Raw genomic sequence first — 20,103 nt, forward strand, 5'->3', positions numbered from 1 at the left:
AAAATCTAGTGTGCTCATGAATTAAGATAAAATGTGCTCAAACTAGAGCCAGAGGGATTTTATCTAATCCTAGATCAAGATCAATTCTCTTTTCCATCCTTCAAATCTCTTCTCCATTTGCTAAGCAAAGCCTATGACAAAAATGAGCATGGTAAGTTAACTCACTGAATTTTAGAAAGAACTGAGAATTACTGCAATGTTGATCAGATTTGTAACGTACATAATATTTGTGCCTTTGCAGTGCGTTCATAATTTGAAAAGCTCTGTCTTTAAAAATGTGTATTACTACTATTAATAGTGCAATGTTAATGTCATAAACATTTTGAGTACAATTGTTTCTTGTTTTCTTAAAGGTAATTTAATACCATTAACAGAACATTAGGATTTTAACATTGTAGAAGTAAAAACTGAAAATGAATATTCTAGAGCTACCGGGGCATATTTTAGTATTAATAACATTTTTAAATATTAAGAAATCATAATTTTAAAAAATTTTGAAAGCAACAGCAATATGCTACACTCATACAGACAGTGTAAACTTGGGAGTATCTTCAAATTTTGAGATCAAAAGCAATTTTCATTTTACATTGAATAAGAATACTATAGAGATACTCTTCTCCCAAACGAAGCGATCATTGTACTAGTGTGCAGGTCAGTCACTGGTAGCCGGTCTTCACAAAGCCAGGCCACAGAGTGAAGAATTTGGAGGTGGAGATCCTCTTTTGCTCAATGAAAACCAAAGAACTGCAAGACAGGCATGCCTGTCTCGGGTCCCTGGGCAAGTGTCTAATTTCCCCCGCCCCCGCTCGCCCGCATGCAGCAACAAAGACCCAACGGAGCCAAAAATAATTTTTTTAAAAAAAAGAAAAGAGGGCTTCCCTGGTGGCACAGTAGTTGGGAGTCCGCCTGCCGATGCAGGGGACACGGGTTCGTGCACTGGTCCAGGAAGATCCCACATGCCGGAGAGCGGCTGGGCCCGTGAGCCATGGCCGCTGAGCCTGCACGTCTGGAGCCTGTGCTCCGCAACGGGAGAGGCCACAACAGTGAGAGGCCCGCGTACCGCAAAAAAAAAAAAAAGAAAGAAAGAAAGAAAGAAAGAAAGAAAGAAAATTGTGAGATCATTAACTCACAAAATGTTAGCAAATTTTTTAAAATGCAGTGTCTTCAGAACTATCATTGCAAGGGCTGACCTTTTGCTCCTCCCCAGCCACCTGCTCCCCTCTCCCAATGACCAAAGTCATTGCTTTGCACCAAAATAGACTTCTTTTAGGGGGAATTAAGGGTTTTGTCTGAGAACAAATGATATGAAAATAGTTAATGGTATTAGTTTGAGAGCATATTTTTCAAATTCAAAATAAGGGCACTGTATGCTCTGAAGAGAGTATTTTAAAAGAGCAATGAGAAAATGTTTGAAACAGAAACAAAATATTTGAAATCAGCCTTGACCTGTAAATTCTAGAGTACCTGGTCAGTTTACATCAACTGAAGTAGGGATAATTTAGGTTTAGATTTCTTTACTCTCAGAGGGGGAAAAAAAAGCTTTTTGTTGTATTATTTTGTTATGTGTTTAATATTTGTTTTAATTATCCACCCTCCAACAGAATTAAATACATATGGATTCAAAGCTGATAGCTACCATAGCTTGCCAAAATACAACCAGATGTCTTAAAAATGTTGATAAAAATTTTTTTGGTTTTGGACAATACAAGAATATAATTCCTTCCCCCTGGGAAGGAAACTGGGAAACGGCTATTTTCTAGGCATTTTCAGAGTTATATCCCAGAGAGCTGTCAAATCACACCCAAACACGTTTCTCATTTTTTATGCACTATGTCTTACATTTGAGATATTTTCCTAATTCATGCCTTTTTTGTGGCATCTTTCCAGTGAGTATTAAAAAATGCACATGAGCACAAAGTACATTTTTAGAAAGCTAACTTAAAACTGATTTTTCAAATAAAATATTGTATTCTAGTCAATTTAATCAAGGGGAAAGCTTTGAGTAAAAACATATTTCAGAATTTTGCATTTAGACATGTATACTGTTAGGGAAATATAATTAAAACCAAAGTCTTCACCCAACACAGAAATCCTCTCCACAATGGTAAAGAGAAAGAAGATTCTTTTATTATTGAATAAGCATTAAACCAGAATGTGATGTACATCACAGGCAATCTGCTAAGAGATTGCAGAGACAGAAAGAAATCTCACCCTTTGTATAGCCAAGCAGATAGAACCTAATACATACGTGTTTTCAGGATAATTAATAGCTAGTTCTTAAGTAAGAAGACTTGACAGCACCGTTTGTCAAACATTATTCATTCTAACCTTACTCGCAAGTGAGTTGGCATCTGTGTTAGCTAATTGGCTTTATTGAGAGGAAAACAAACTTATATCTTTATGACAAGAGGTAGTTTTGTGACTTGGAAGAAGGCTCCTACCCCCCACACAGAAACTGGGAGACAGGTGTTATCTCCCTTGATGTTTCCATTTCAAAGAGATGGCTCCCAGGTTCTTAAGAAGGACGATCCTTATAAAGCTGAAAAAGGCCTCTTTAGTCTTCTAAAGGTTATATACACATTTCAAAGAGAAGAGAAAGTACTTGCAAGTTTTCTAAAGTAAGAACTCTGAGAAAAAGGCGGGGAGGGAAATCTTTTCCTTTTTCAATAGAGAGAATTAACTCTCTTATTTTTAATTTAAATTTGTCCTTATAATATACAGTGCACTTAACTCAATTACCCAATTGGTTTAATAAATATTTTCTGTTTCTAGCTGCTTTTTTAGGACTCACACATTTAGAAGAGTTAGATTTATCAAACAACAGTCTGCAAAACTTTGACTATGGAGTATTAGAAGACTTGTATTTTTTGAAACTCTTGTGGCTCAGAGATAACCCTTGGAGATGTGACTACAACATCCACTACCTCTACTACTGGTTAATGCATCACTACAACGTGCACTATAATGGCCTGGAGTGCAAAATGCCCAAAGAATACAAAGGGTGGTTTGTGGGAAAATATGTTCGGAGTTACTATGAAGAATGCCCCAAAGACAAATTACCAGCATACCCTGAAACATTTGACCAGGATACAGAAGATGATGAATGGGAAAAAATACATAAGGATCACACAGCAAAGAAACAAAGTGTAAGAATCACTATTGTGGGATAACTTAGAAATTGTTCTGGTTGCAGCTAATTTTGTATTTGCTAAACTGGTGTTGGAAAACCGCATGTTTAGATTTTGATTAACTGTTTTACCTATTTAGGCGAGGTTACCCAGCTAAAGGAAGGTTCCCTTAATTATTATTATTGTTGTCACAGTATAGTAATCAAGGGAATGCTCTCATGCTGTTTGCCTGCCTGTTTGCAGAACAGCTTTTGATGGTGACTCCACACTGGTAACCTGCAGGTGTTGGGTCCTAATGATGGCGTTAGGAGGTCATAATGTTCTGTATAAATGTTTTTACTGCTTTTTGAAAATTAAAAAAACCTGGTTCATTTTTACATGCTTTTCAAGAGCTGCTTGCACATACCTAAAGATCAAAATGAAGAGATACAAATGCTTAGTAATAATAAAATGTAATTCTCTCCCCTCTGCCCCCCAACTTTTTTTTTTTTCAGTAAGTCAGCTTGTGCATTGAATAAATTTCCATTTCTGATTCCTGTGCACTCCAAAATGAGGTCCTGGTAAACCCAAATTCTCAACTACTTTTCACTGATCCTTGCAAAAAACTGTCAAGCTAGACCTGAAGGAGAATTGCCACAGGCAATAAGTCAAGAATCTGAGAATTATATTAGAGACCGCTCAGAAGATGGGACTCTCAGAAGCAGTTGTAGATGATGTGAACATGAGCTCTGAACAGGTATAAACTATAGTAAATGTGGAAACAGCACTGGTTTTTTAACAGAGTTCAGACTAGGAAGCCACCTGTCAGTGGGAAGGATCTGAGAGCCCTTCCTGCTAAGCTAATATGTCAAGGAATATAAAACAGGATGAAATTAGGATTCAGGGTCAGGATTTGGGATGAAAAAGAAGCAAACAAAAAGGGAAGTGATATCAGAAGCAACTGAGGGCAGAGGTGGTACCCAAAAGAAGCCCCATGATTTGCGTTGCAGGTTAAAATTAGCTCACCTGAAGAAACAATCACCAGAAAGAGAGGAAGTGTCTGGAGACTGACCCCATCAGTTTGTATTTTGATAGTACTGTACTATTAGAAAAATAAAATGCAAAGAAATATGTACATATCATTAGAAATACCACTTTTTCCTTTTTGTGCAGATTTTCTTTTCACTGAATTGAATATATTTCCATTTCTTATATCAAGGTGTTCATACAAAGTTTAACAACTGGTCTTATCTGATACTTGTACAAATTTCCAAAGTATAGAACGTGGTAAATAACAAATAGTATTGAGCATTCCTTTTTTTTTTTTTTGGCTGTACCACGTGGCTTGCAGGATCTTAGTTCCCCAGCCAGGGATTGAACCCAGGCCACAGCAGTGAAAGCACCAAGTCCTAACCACGTGGGTCCTCCAGGGAATTCCCTTGAACATTTCTTAAACACCTATTAGAGGCCAGACACTGTGCTAAGAGCTTCACGTATTCTATTTCTAATTCTCACAAGATCCCTCTGAGGTACATAATATTATCTGCCTTTTCTAGGTGAGGAAACCAAGGCTTAGTATGTAGGAGAGCCACAAAGCTGGCAGGTGCCAGAGCCTAGATTCAGGTCTGCCTAAGTCCTTTCTACTGTGCAAGGATACAGAGCACTCTAAATGTTACCTTTAGTCATGGCTGCCTCACATCAGAACTTCCAGAAACAGACACTAAAAGAATAGTAGGTGCTTTTTCTCCTGAAACGCTTAATGAGGGCAGGTGATAATCTTTGGGTCATGTCAGTTAATTCTATTAATATGTAGAGGAAACCAAGAGAGTGGGAAGCTGGAACAATTGCTGGAGCTGGTGGTTCAGGAAATGACACTGTATTGTAAGGTTCTAACCGCTATGTGCATTTTATCAATGGTTTGGGTCAGGGTGGAGACTTAGAAATACTGGTTCTCAATGCAAATTCTCACATTGTTCAACATGAGGTATTGAAGGTAGCTGTTAAGTTTGAAGTGTTACCAGAGAGATGTAATAAATTCACTTATTGTTGATGAGCACTCAGAGTGGAATATTAAATAAAACATCCAAGATTTGATGGTGGAGAAAGCCAGGTGGGACCTCAGTGGAAGACAGAGGCACACAGTGGGAATGTGAGGGTTCTGGAAAGAAATAAGGGCATTAAATCTGATTCAGAGAAAGGACCCAAGTTACTCTCTGGTTTAATTTTTGGAAGCTAGCTGGGAATTTTATTGGTTTATTTTTATATTCAGGATCATTCCCAGGGATCTATTTGAAAATAAAGCTCTGGAACACATCATGATAGAAATTGATCCAGACCATCCAAAAGTAAGTCATTTAGAATTGCTAATATCTCCCAGGGCCAAAATTTAAATACATTTTTAAAAGCTTAAAATTTGCTCTTTCTTTGTATCAGAGTTTATATTTTTTCAGGGAAGAATAGTTGATCAGTGATGGAATTAATAATTAGATATCTCCTCTTCTGCTAATTTCTTTTTTAAATTAATTTTTATTCGAATATTGATTTATAATGCTATGTTAGTTTCTGCTGTACAGCAAAGTGAATCAGTTATACATATATCCACCCTTTCTGCCAATTTCATACTTGATTGATTAATAACTTGCCTTTGCAACTTCCTTCTGTTCAATAGGTGATGAAATTCAAGAGATTTTTTTTTAAAGTATATTTTATGGTAGTCAAAAATAATACAGTCCTGAGAGCTACATATTTGAACATATATGTTTAAATATCACTTGAGTTTTTATCCAAATACCCAAGTGTTTTTTTTTTTCAACTAGTTCTATGATTCTTTGATTTTTCTGAAGTAAATAAGATTTACTACAAGCTGAGTTCTCCTGAGTCCTAAGCCTGAGACAGCTCTGCCCTAATTCTTGATTATTTGGGAAAGATATTTAACATTAAACAGTTCAGATTATTCATTTACTAACCATCCCCTCCTCTGGAGTTTACACCCTGGATCAATTAACATCTGTTTCTGAGAAATCTGAACAAGTCTCCTGCTCTAGCAAATAGAAGCAATTCAGTAATGAGAATCTACTTGCCTAAATTCTGTGAGATGTTGGGGCTTCTTTCTGCAGGAGGTGGAGTGTTGGTGTATGATGGGGAGATGTAATATGTATCAGTCAACAGTGTAACAAGGTAACTCCTATAAGACCATCAGCTGCCTTTTCAGCAGAAACTCTGCACACCAAAAGGGAGTGGCATGATATTTTTAAAATGATAAAAGGAAAAAGAATAATCTACTCAAGGCTATCATTCAGATTCAAAGAAAAGATCAAGAGTTTTATAGACAAGCAAAAGCTGAAAGAAACTGGGTTTACAAGAAATGTTAAAGGGACTTCACTAAGTGGAAAAGAAAAGGCCTAGAAACTAGAAATATGAAAATTACAAAAGGAGGAAAATCTCATCGGTAAAGGCAAATATACAGTGAAGATAGCACATCAACCACTTATAAAGCTAGTAGGAAGTTTAAAAGACAAAAGTAGTAAAATCATCTATATCAACAATAAGTAGTTAAGAGATGCACGAAACGAAAGGTGTAAACTATGATGTCAAAAACAAACTTGGGGGGAGTAAAAATGCAGGGTTGTTAAAATGCATTCAAACAAGAGATTAGGAACAACCCAATCCAAAAATGGGCAGAAGACCTAAATAGACATTTCTCCAAAGAAGATATACAGACTGCCAACAAACACATGAAAGAATGCTCAACATCATTAATCATTAGAGAAATGCAAATCAAAACTACAATGAGATATCATCTCACACCAGTCAGAATGGCCATCATCAAAAAATCTAGAAACAATAAATGCTGGAGAGGGTGTGGAGAAAAGGGAACACTCTTGCACTGCTGGTGGGAATGTGAATTGGTTCAGCCACTATGGAGAACAGTATGGAGGTTCCTTAAAAAACTACAAATAGAACTACCATATGACCCAGCAATCCCACTACTAGGTATATACCCTGAGGAAACCAGAATTCAGAAAGAGTCATGTACCAAAATGTTCATTGCAGCTCTATTTACAATAGCCCGGAGATGGAAACAACCTAAGTGCCCGTCGTCGGATGAATGGATAAAGAAGATGTGGCACATATATACAATGGAATATTACTCAGCCATAAAAAGAAACGAAATTGAGCTATTTGTAATGAGGTGGATAGATCTAGAGTCTGTCATACAGAGTGAAGTAAGTCAGAAAGAGAAGGACAAATACCGTATGCTAACACATATATATGGAATTTAAGAAAAAAAAATGTTATGAAGAACCTAGGGGTAAAACAGGAATAAAGACAGAGACCTACTGGAGAACAGACTTGAGGATATGGGGAGGGGGAAGGGTGAGGTGTGTTAGGGCGAGAGAGAGACATGGACATATATATACTAACAAACGTAAGGTAGATAGCCAGTGGGAAGCAGCCGCATGGCACAGGGAAACCGGCTCGGTTCTTTGTGGCTGTCTGGAGGGGTGGGATAGGGAGGGTGGGAGGGAGGGAGACAAAGAGGGAAGAGATATGGGAACATATATATATGTATAACTGACTCACTCTGTTATAAAGCAGAAACTAACACACCATTGTAAAGCAATTATACCCCAATAAAGATGTTAAAAAAAATAAATAAATAAAATAAAATAATCAAATATGTATAAAGATTGCTGTATATACACCTCATGGTAACCACAAACCAAAAATTTATAATAGATACACACACACAAAAAGAGAAAAAAAATCCAAACAAAACACTAAAGATAGTCACCAAATCACAAGGAGAGAGAGCAAAAGAAGAAAAAAGTAACAAATTGGTTTAAGATGTCAGACTAAGCACATGTTTCAGTTTTCCTCTCCTACCCAAATTACAAGAAATGAATGATTTTTAATCTATAATATCCTTGGAAAATAAAAAGGAATGGTCTTGGTGGATCAGAAATTAATAGTTCCTAAAAATCCAAAGGCAGACATGACCAGATTGAATGAGGAACATGCATAAGATGGCTGCTGTAAAAGATGGAGCAGCATTATATCTTTATGAAGGGTGTGTCCCAGAAATTAAAAGATATAATAATATTAACACCATTCTCATTAAAAATATGAGAAAAGGACTCAAGAACAAGACAAGATGGCTGCATATCCTTGCTACTGAAAAAAAGAAGTAAAAGATACAAGAATAGGAATGAATGGAAATAAAACTGTTAGTATTTCCAGATGACATGATAGTCTACCTAGAAAACCTAAGAGATTCAACCAAGAAACTTAAAACCGAGAAGATAGTTTAATACGTGATAAGGTAAAATAACATCATATATAAAGCTACCGCTTCCTTCAGCACCAGCAATAACCAATTAGAATTATTCCATTTTGTATTTTTTCTTTTTTCAATTTAAAAAATATTACAGATAACAGTTGAAACCCCTTGTGAACCTCTTCCCCATTTCATTCAACCCTCTCCACCTCAGAGGTAACCACTATCTTGCATTTGGGGTTTTTGATTCCCATGCATGCTTTTTATATTTTACTGTGTGTGTGTATGTACAAGTGCCCTTGAATATATAGTATTGAAATTATTTCCAAATATAAAGTATATGGTATTATTTTACACATTGAAAAGTTATATACAAATGGTATTAGATTATGTATATCATTCTGCAACTTGCTTTTGCCCATTAATATCTTTAGACTCATCCATGTTGTTATTTACATGTGTTTATGGCATTCTTTCTCATTATCTGAAGTCAACATGGATGTATACTTTTTGAAATCTATTTTTTCTCTCATTTCCAGAAATACATATGGAAACTTAAAAATGTACCTCAAAGGACATATGAGTTAATGCAGTGGGCTGAATGTGTCCCCCCAAAATTCACATGTTGGAATCCTAACCCCCAGTGTGATGGTATTAGGAGGTGGGGCCTTTGGGATGTAATTAAGGTGGAACTCTCATGAATAGGATTAGTGCCCATACACAAAGGATTCCAGAGAGTGCTTTCTTCTGCTGTCTACCATGTGAGGATACAGGGAGAAGACGGAAGTCCACGACCCAGAACAGGGCCCTCACTAGAGCCCAACCACGTTGGCACCCTGATCTTGGACGTCCAGCCTCTAGAACTATGAGAAATAAGTTTTTGTGGTTTATAAGCCACCCAGCCAAAATGGAACTTTATTATAGCAGCCTGAACTAAGACAATTAAATACAGACTTCACAAAACAGCTTGGAAAAAACTGGAAATAACCTCAATGTCCATCAATAGGAAGAAAGTTAAATAAGTTACAGTATAGCCATAAAATGGGAAAATAACTTAGTAGTTCTATATGTACTGACATGAAAAGATTTCCAAGACATAATAGAAAATATAAGACAGTATGATCCCTTTAATGTTAAAAATTAAAATTGTGTATTTTTAATCACAAATACATAAATGTATTTTAGAAAAACAGAAAGACTGATAATGTTGAGTACCATGGGGTAAGTGAATGGGTTTGAGGGAGATGAAGGTAGATTTCTGCTTCTACTGTCTATTGTTAGAATTTCTTTAATGAGAAGTTCTTATATTGTATTTTATTTGTGGATAAACTAATGGCATATAGATAGAAAAACGTTAGACCAAAAAAAAAAAAGCAGTCAAGAAGGACCAACTCCCAGGGCATACACTCCAGCAAGAGCTGGCTATATTATAGGACTTTTAAATAGTTTTAATAGGCATTCTTATGGCCTAAGGCGGTAATTGAAGTTTCCATTTTAAAATACAAGAAAGCAAGACAAACAGTTGTAATGAACATACTTACTGATCTCAAAGTTTTCAGTCGGAGAACACAACCACGGAAATTCAAGCACAGCACATTTAGACGCCACCTTTGCAAAGTAGACACTATGTGTTTATCTGTGATTATATTTTTTACTGCGGAAAAATCAATCTAAAAAGGATAAACAAAAATATTAAGAAATGAGACAGATCTTTTGCATGTAAAACTTTAAAAATATTTTTAAAGCATCAAAGAACTAAAATTTCTTCATCTCACCACTCATTTTTTTTTGGGGGGGGTTTGGGTTTTTTGTGGTCATTCCCCGGTTTAATTACAAATAGATTTTTTTTTTTCATGGTCATTCCTAGGTTTAATTAAAAACAGATTCCAAATGTCCAGTCCAGGTTGACAGCTGGGAGGGCAGGGGTCTCACATCCACCCCTCAACAGAGTCAACTGTCTTAGAGTGGCCTGGATGCCCCCCTATAATTCCAGGTGAGACCCAAGTCTTCCCCCTTCTTCAATGTCAGTGAACCCTCCTGGGTTCATCATTAATGTGTGCCTGCTTCTTTTTTCATGAGCACTAACTATACATTGAGTCCTTGGCTATAGGAAAGACAATTTAGAGTGTGTGGTCTATAATGGCTTTTTCATAACTCATAATTTGGAGGGGGTAGTTCTAGAGAAAAGGAAAGATGACCTGAGTGTACCTTGCTGATTATATGTAAAATTGAAGAGCACAGAGGTTTAGAGAGCTGCGAATGGCCAGGGCTGGTTGATAAACAATAACATAGTATTTTTAAAATTGAAGTATAGTTGATAACAATAACATAGTATTAATACTATCTTTCAGCTAAAAGGTTAAGTATATGAACATTCACTTTCTCATTGCCTTCTGAACAAAACTATTCTTTGAGCTAAAATGTTTGTTATAGTTGCGCCACATTTGAGCACTCACAAATAAAGGAAAAAATAACTGCAAATGAAGGACAACACATAATTGAGGAAAGAGAAATTTGCTGAACATAAAGCAGCTTAACTTCCTATCCTGGCTTTGTTCTTCACTGCCATATGCTCATATTTTCTTCATCTTTACCCAATGAAGTCTTAGCAGAAGTGCTGGCTTTTTCTGCCAGTTTTCTGCAAGATTTGTCCTGATGTTAATATTGTACATGTTCTTTCTCTTCCAGATCATTTGATTTATTTATTTTTCTTCTTTATGGGTTTTCCAAAGGAAAAGGTAACACCTAATCTGTCACATAAGTAAGAGATTTATTCCTTTAAATCAGTGGTTCTTAGTGTGGTCCTGGGACCAGCAGCATCAGCATCACCCAGGAACTTGTTGGAAACGCAAATTCTCAAGCCCCACCCCAGACCTACTAAGTCAGAAACTCAGAGGGTGGCAACCATCAATCTGTCTTAACAATCCCTTCAGATGATTCTAATGCATTCTAAAGCTTAAGAATCACTGCCTTCAACTAAAAATACATCTGAGACAGGAATACTAAATTTGGTAGCTAAGAAGGGTTAACTAAGACAGAAGCACATTTTCTTATTGCCATTGCTCATAAGGTGAGAGTAGAGCAGTATAGCCAAGAATGGGATGGTGTTCTGATGAGATATAGATTCTGAGTTGACTTATGGAGCCTAGATTCCCTGTACCTTGTCAACTCCTCTTAGTTTCTTTGTCAAAGTTTCTGCAGAATGACCCCGACCACCTATTCATAGATCAGTCTGAGCACATGATATCATTTGTCCTCCAATCAATAGCAATTAAGGAGGGGTGGTGAAGCCAGCTATTTACTAGACTTAGGCAACAAGGAAAATGTTACTACTCCAACATTTGTTGATGGCATAAATGATCACAGTTGTTAAGATTAAAGCAATCATACAAGAGAAAGAAAAGAAAGGTCATCAGGGATAACACATGCTTATTTTCTGTTGTTGGCTAAGACCTACCACCCAATGTCTCTTTGGAATGAAAAATATAAGCTTGTTCTAGTTTATGAGAATAGTATAAAAATAGTGCAATGACAAGAACAATACAGAGGCATGAGCCTAGGAGTCTGCATTAGAAAATTCCTGAGTGTGTGTGTGTACATGTGCATGCAAATACACTAAGAATTATCAAACAAGCTTTGCATACATGTTGTATATTTTAGCCCTATTTCATGCTCAGTAATTTTTTTTCCTTTACTCCATATTTTGTGCTGCTTTGTTGTATTTTTTGAACCAACAATAATAGCTAATATTTACTGAGTGCTGCCTACTTGCCAGGCTCTACAATAAGTACCTTGCTTGCATTTTCTCTTTATATCTCTGGAGCTCCTTGAGTAAGTCAATGTTAAGCCTAACTCAGATATAATGGAGCTTTGTTTCAATCCAAAAATAATATTCAATTTGTTTCTACTATTTAAATTAGAAAATACTCATATTGAATCTCTTCAAATAACATTTTTTTATCTTGTCCTTCAGGCTTGTGCCTGGACAAAAGAGAAACAAATGCACCTACTTTTTGTGGCCCCATGTTGTGGAGCAGGGAAGAAGGTATTCCCCATTACAGGTGGCTTTATAGCAGTCTGTTCTCCTTTGAGAACTAGAATAAAGACATAGCTTCAGGTCGTGTCTACTTACACCATTCCACAATGAGCTCATTTGTGTCATCAACAACCAGGAGTGATTAACTTGACCACATATTACCACGTCTCTTAAAGTGAGGTAGGAGAAAATCCAAACACAAAGAAAAACATTCACGATTTTGAAAAAATATGTGAATTTTGATCTAACTCTTCAATTTACCATTGTGTGTGTGTGTGTGTGTGTGTGTGTGTGTGTGTGTGTGTGTGTTAATGGTAATGTAATCCGTATATTGTGGTAGCAGGGGTTTATGTGCTTGAATTTTATCTGAAGGTAGGAATTTTATCTAGAGTTCTAGAACTTATCTGATGCTGCCTTTGATATAATGTGATCAAATTGATAGTTGCAGAAGGATGGTGAGGAAGATAGGTAGATTTATTTTATTTTCTGAATGAAAGTGGTATTCTGCTAGAAAGTGAATAATTTCCCTAAATAATAGCTGGTACTACATAGAAGGCATTCAATAATTATTTGCTGAACTGGATTCTTTTTAAAGTTATAGGACTCCTGGGAAAGATCAATAAACCCACTTTGGCTTCTATTTCTAGAAAAATGGTAGACTAGAAAATTTGGAAATCCTCTTGATACAAAACATCAGTAAATGCTAAAACAAACATTTTTTTAAAATATTTCCTTTTTAAATTTTTTAAAATTTCAGCTTTATTGAGGTATATTGCCATAAAATTGTAAGATATTTAAAGTGTACATCATAGTGAGTTGATTTATGTATACATTGTAAAAGGATTCCCCCATCTAGTTAAACATATCCAACATCTCACATACTTATCTTTATTTATTTTTATGAGAACATTTAAGTTCTACTCTGTTAGCAAATTTCAATTATACAACACAGTGTTATCAACCATAGTCATTATTTAGATGACTTTAGATTACTTTTAATCTAAAGTGTATTAGATTATTTATCTCTGTGTATTACTTTAGATTCTCAGACCTTATTCATCTTATAGCTGAAAGTTGATATCCTTTTTCCAAACTCCTTATTTCCCCTACCCCATAACCTCTAATAATCAGTTTTCTACTCTCTAAAACAAACATTTGTTTTTAAAAAATAATTGAGTTTTCAAGAAAGTAAGGAAAATATCCAGGGCCCCAGTCTTTGTAAACCCAGACACACAATAAGATATCCATGTCATAGTTGCTTGGGATGGGAGAACAGTGGAGGTGGTTGCTGCTTTTCATAACAAATAGGTTCAGATTTTACTGGCCATGCAGGGACAGAAAAAGTTACCCGGCTTATACAAAGCTGGAGGTCATAGCTGAGTCAGAGAGAGAAAGAGAAGGAGACAGAGAAAGGGCGAGAGACAGAGAAATCCCAGATTTTAAAAAAGAGATGTAAAAACAAAATAAAAAACTGCTATTGACAAGAGAAAAACTAAAGTACCTAGCCTGGGATGAAAAAAATTTCCCAAAGAATTTGTAACCAAAGACCACTTATTGTGTGCATTGGAATTTGAATTTTAATTATTTGTGGGATCTAACTTGAATTTATTACCTTTGTAATTGTATTTGATACATTAACATGAAAAGAGTTTCCAACTTGGTAGTAACTATGGGGCATTTGGCAGAAACAAATACCCTCTCTCTAAAGAAACACACCCTCAAACCTGGTCTTGTAGAATTCCTACAGATTAAGCCACAACAAAATGAGCTCTCAATAAAAATTACAAAACACAGGAAGGAAAAAAAGTCTAACAAGAGTGAACAACAGGAAAACAATAACTTCATGAATAAAATTGTCAGTAATCATGAAAACATTAAGGTGATGAAGACAAAAAAATTCTTGAGAAAAGCTGTTGTTGAAAAAGGACTGGGCAGATTTATAAAGAAACCAAATAAAATTCATGGCAATTAAAAACATAATGATTGAAACTAAAAACTCAACAGATGAATTAAATAGCAGCAGAAACCCAGCTAATACAAGAAATCACAAACTGGATTATGTATAATGAAATTACACAGGATAAAGCACAGAGAGATAAAGAGATGGAAAATATAAAGGAGGTTAAGAGACACATTATATAACATAAAAAGGTCCAATATTCTGTATATCTTTATAGAATTTCCAGAAGGAAGGAACAGAGTGAATGGAATCAAGGCAAAACTCAAAAATATTACAGACAAAAATGCTTTAGAACTGATGAAAAGCAACAATTCTCAGATTCAAGAAGCACAAGAAATCCCAAACAGGATAATCAAGATACCATGGGTTTGTAGTGAAATTGCAAAAGGCCATAAGCAAAGGAAAACCTTAAATGCAACCGGAGACAGATTACCTACAAAAGAATGTCACTTAGCAGTCTCAGAAAGCATAGTCAGCAGAAAATACTTACCAATCTCAGATACCACATGCAAGTAAATTACAACTCAAGGATGAGTATTAAGTAAAGACACTCTACAACAAAGACTGAGAGAGTTTGCCTCCAATAGACCCATCACAAAACAACTTCTAAAGGACATTGAAATCAGAGGAAAGGAGTGAGATGAAATAGTAATGATGGGGCAAAGAAATTTAATAAGCATAAGGGTTAACCCAGCAACCTTATAAAAACATATAAGGATGATGACACGTGGGAGTACAAAAAACAAGGGACAAAACCGCTGGAAAATATTCATATTCTAAGACTGGAGAAAGTAATCAGAGTTAAAATGTTCTAAATTCCATTAACTAGTCAGGAAGAAAGTATAGCTGTTAATTTACTTTAGGCTTTATTAAGGTAAGTGCACATGTCAAAAATATTTAAGAGAAGCCACCGAAATAGTGGAAATAGAATGGATATCTTCTAACACATGAAAATGGGGACAAGGGGGTAGCTTTTAAAATTCAGTAAATAAAGGCAGGAAAGGACAAAACAGAAGCACATACAAGAGAATAAATAGTATAAAATAAGATGAGAAAAATGAATCTAAGTATATCTAGTAATAATAAATTTAACAAAATTCACTGCTTGGAAGACAAAGATTATCCCTAATAATGCTTTTGCTTTAAAGTTTTCCCCTCTAATATCAATATAACGATCAAATTTCCTTTCAGTTGTGTTCATCTTGTTCAGTATTTTAGGTGGATTTTTAAAATGTATCTGATAAAGAGGGTCACTACATTATAATTAAAGAAAACAATACAAATAACTTACTAAAGATATATAACAATTCTAAATGAAAGTATCCAGTAGTATAGCTGCAAAGATACAAAGGAGAAATTGACAAATCCACAATCATGATGAAAGATTATATCAGAACTCTCAATTGTTGATAAATCAGTGTGAGGAAATAAAAATCTTTCCTGGATTCCTCAGTGCTCCTGAGGAAAAAGCTCTAGCCTCTGGAGACAGAAATCTATATGATAAAAAGGTAATGTTTTGTCTTCACTTCCTCTATAAACATTTTACTTTCCACATACTATGGAGATTAGATCTGTAGCTTTCTGTCTAGTTAATTTCTCTGATCTAAAAGGATAATAAAACTTCTCTTGTCTCCCCAAGAAGGTCAAATGTGTATAATCTGGCCTAGTTCCCTAGGTCAAGCTCCCAAGATGTCAGGAAGATCCCTAATAATTTACATTCAAGGAGATATGTGTCACAGGACCTGGGAGACATCTATAGATCATAAAAGCTAGAGACACTGGTGCTTATCTGGCCCTTGGGAGAGATGTATTTACAAGGAATCCTACCTCCCTCTTTTACTTATAAGGACCCTTGTGATTACATTGGATCCACCCAGATAAACAAGGATAATCTCACCATCTCAAGATCTTTAACTTGAGTCTGCAAAGACTTTTGCCATGTATTCACAGGTTCTGAGGGTTGGGGTGGGGGTGGGGGGCGGGTAGCACAGGGGACTATTATTCTGCCTATCAAACTATGTAAAGAAATGATAAACACTAAATTTAAGAGAGCAGTTACTTTTTTTTAAGATCTTTATTGGAGTATAATTGCTTTACAATGTTGTGTTCTTTTCTGCTGTATCACAAAGTCAGTCAGCTATACATATACATATATCCCCATATCTCCTCCCTCTTGCGTCTTCCTCCCACCCCCCCATCCCACCACTCTAGGTGGTAACAAAGCACCCAGCTGATCTCCCTGTGCTATGCGGCTGCTTCCCACTATCTATCTATTTTACATTTGGTAGTGTATATATGTCCATGCCACTCTCTCACTTCATGCCAGCTTACCCTTCCCCCTCCCTGTGTCCTCAAGTCCATTCTCTACATCTGTGTCTTTATTCCTGTCCTGCCCCTATGTTCTCCAGAACTTTTTTTTTTTTTTAGATTCCATATATATGTGTTAGCATGCAGTATTTGTTTTTCTCTTTCTGACTTACTCTGTATGACAGACTTTAGGTCCATCCACCTTACTACAAATAACTCAATTTCATTTCTTTTTATGGGTGAGTAATATTCCATTGTATATATGTGCCACATCTTCTTTATCCATTCTTCTGTCGATGGACACTTCGGTTGCTTCCATGTCCTGGTTATTGTAAATAGAGCTGCAGTGAACATTGTGGTACATGACTCTTTTTGAATTATGGTCTTCTCAGGGTATATGCCCAGTAGTGGGATTGCTAGGTCATATGGTAGTTCTATTTTTAGCTTTTTAAGGAACCTCCATACTGTTCTCCAGAGTGGCTGTATCAATTTACATTGCCACCAACAGTGCAAGAGAGTTCCCTTTTCTCCATACCCTCTCCAGCATTTACTGTTTGTAGATTTTTTGATGATGGCCATTCTGACCATTGTGAGGTGATACCTCATTGTAGTTTTGATTTGCATTTCTCTAATGATTAGTGATGTTGAGCATCCTTTCATGTGTTTGTTGGCAATCTGTATATCTTCTTTGGAGAAATGTCTATTTACGTCTTCTGCCCATTTTTGGATTGGGTTGTTTGTTTTTCTGATATGGAGCTGCATGAGCTGCTGCTGCTTGTATATTTTAGAGATGAATCCTTTGTCAGTTGCTTCATTTGCAAATATTTTCTCCTATTGTGAGGGTTGTCTTTTTTATGGTTTCCTTTGCTGTGCAAAAGCTTTTAAGTTTCATTAGGTCCCATTTGTTTATTTTTATTTTTGTTTCCATTGCTCTAGGAGGTGGGTCAAGAAGGATCGTGGTGTGATTTATGTCATAGAGTGTTCTTCCTATATTTTCCTCTAAGAGTTTTATAGTGTCTGGCCTTACATTTAGGTCTTTAATCCATTTTGAGTTTATTTTTGTGTATGGTGTGTAAGAGAGCAGTTACTTCTGAGGGAGGGGGAAAAATGCAGTTAGAGAGGCTTTAATTGCATTTGTTAAGTTTTATTTCTTAAACTGAGTAGTGATTACACAGGTGTTCATTATATTATATTTCTTTGCATGCCTAAAATATTTTATTTTAAAAACCTCACTTTTGAATAAAGTACCCAGGAATAAATATAAGGAGGTGGAAGACTAGTACACTGAAATTTCTTTCTTTACTGAAAGTAATTAAAGAAGACCTAAATAAATGGAAAAATATCCCAAGTTAATAGATTGGAAGACATAACAACAATAACAATAAAAGAAATTTAATCAGACTTTGAAATCTGCCTATGAATAAACACCAAAAACAAACAAACCCACAGGCTCAAAGAGTTTACAAGACTATTCTATCAAATATCCAAGGAATAGGTAATACTAACACGAATAATATTAAGATGTCAGTACCACCCAAAGTGATCTACAGATTCACTATAATCCCTATCAAGATGCCAGTGGTCCTTTTTTTTTTTTCCAGAAACACAGAAAAGCCAATCCTCAAATTCATATGGAATTGTAAGGGGCCCCAAGTAGCTAAAACAATTTTGAAAAAGAAAATCAAATTTAAAGGAGACACACTTCCCAATTTTGAAACTTATTACAAAGCTACAGTAATCAAAACTGCATGGTACTGGCATAAGGATAGGTAAATAGACTGTTGTAGTAGAATTAAGAGTATAAAAATAAACCAATACATCTATGGTCAATTGATTTTTGCAAGGATGCCAAGAACATTCAGTGTGGCAGGAACAGTCTCTTCAATAAACAGTGCTGGGACAACTGGATATCAAAATGCAGAAGAATAAATTTTGGACCTCCTACCTCACATCATACACAAGATTTACTCAAAATGGATCAATAACCTAAATATAAGGCTAAAATCTATAAAACTCTTAGAAGAGAAAATAGGGGTAAATTTCCATGACCTTGGGCTTGGCAATGGACTTTTAGATATGACAACAAAAGCATGAGCAATAAAGGAAAAAATAAATTAGGATTCATCAAAGTTTAAAACTTCTGTGCATCAAATGACTTTATCAGAATGTAAAAACTCTACCTTTTGTCTGTATGTGCTGCAAAGGGGAAAATGTGCCGCAAATTGTCAGTCATTGAAATGGCCTAGAAGTACTGGAAAGGTATTATGGTCAATCAGATGGCCTGAAAAGTGTACCTGTACAGTTTTGCACATATACTAGAGGAAGTATTATAATAGGGTTTATGCCCAGAGGTAAAAGCAACCTAGGAAAGAGAAGTAGCAGCACAGAATAGCAGTAAAAGTGTAGGGCCAAACTTCTGAGACTCTAAGCAACGTGAGAACAAGTGACTTGTGTAAGAGTTGGGTAAGAACAACTTGGAGTAAGAGGGGGCCAGAAAGCAAAGCCCTAAGGGTAGCAAACTGTAATAGAACTAGTGAAGATATTAAGTCACTGAAGAGAGCACCTCTGAGTCTCCTCAACACACAAGGAAATGGACATGCTCAGGGTGGATTGAGCCTTTATTCCAGAGTCACTGCTACTCCTTGGAAGGTTACTGTCTTAGTTTCCCAAGGCTGCTGTAACAAATTATCACAAACTGTGTGGCTTAAAACAACAGAAAAGGGTACAAGTCTGAAATCACAGTGTTGGCAGGGCCATGCTCCCTCTGAAGGCTCTAGAGGTGGCTCCCTCCTTGCCTCTTTGTAGCTTCTGCTGTTTGCTGGCATTCCTTGGCATTCCTTGGCTCATAGCTACATCACTCCAATCTTTTTCACATGGCCTTCTTCCCTCCTGTGTGTTTCTGTGTATCTGAATCTCCCTCTCCTTTCTTTTATGAAGAAACCAGTCATTAGATTTAAGGCCCACCCTAATCCAATGTGATGTTATCTTAGCTAATTACATCTATTTTCAAACAAGGTCACATTCTGAGGCTCTGTTTGGACATGAATTTTGGAGCGATACTACTCATTTCAATTACCTAACTTCCCTGAGTCCATTTCCACATCTGCAAAGTGAGGGTCTTTGATGAGCAAATCTCCCAAAGCCTCTTCCATACTGAAAATTTTATGATTACTGTTGTGATTCATGGCCAGATAGTTAAAACTAGACTTCTAGTTGTATTGCCATTGTGTGATCTTTAATGTTAAGTTTAAAAGGCTAATTTTTCCCATATCATGTAATTAAATTACTTTTAAATGAGAAATCTAACAGAATATTATTTATAACCAAAAGAAAGTACATTTCTAACTGGATTGTACCCATCATCCAGGTGCAAATTCTTGCATAAATGGAGACAGACTATATGAAAGGCATTCCT

At 36.0% G+C, this 20,103-nt stretch overlaps 2 protein-coding genes across 2 annotated transcripts in view; one reads left to right on the plus strand and one right to left on the minus strand.

Annotated features, from left to right (window-relative positions):
• The window catches only part of LRRC17 (leucine rich repeat containing 17), a 13,137-nt gene extending 9,967 nt beyond the window's left edge, over positions 1–3,170 (plus strand). Inside the window, exon 3 of the mRNA XM_007467047.1 lies at positions 2,773–3,170. Coding sequence (XP_007467109.1) covers positions 2,773–3,170 — 398 coding nt within the window. The remainder of the gene's footprint in view (positions 1–2,772) is intronic.
• The window catches only part of FBXL13 (F-box and leucine rich repeat protein 13), a 196,590-nt gene that overhangs the window by 120,457 nt on the left and 56,030 nt on the right, over positions 1–20,103 (minus strand). Inside the window, 2 exon segments of the mRNA XM_007467061.1 lie at positions 9,923–10,055; positions 12,518–12,618. Of these exon segments, the coding sequence (XP_007467123.1) occupies positions 9,923–10,055; positions 12,518–12,618 (234 nt within the window).

The sequence above is a fragment of the Lipotes vexillifer genome, unplaced genomic scaffold (genome assembly GCF_000442215.2).
Source record: "Lipotes vexillifer unplaced genomic scaffold, Lipotes_vexillifer_v1.1 scaffold450, whole genome shotgun sequence".
NCBI classification, from domain to species: domain Eukaryota; kingdom Metazoa; phylum Chordata; class Mammalia; order Artiodactyla; family Lipotidae; genus Lipotes; species Lipotes vexillifer.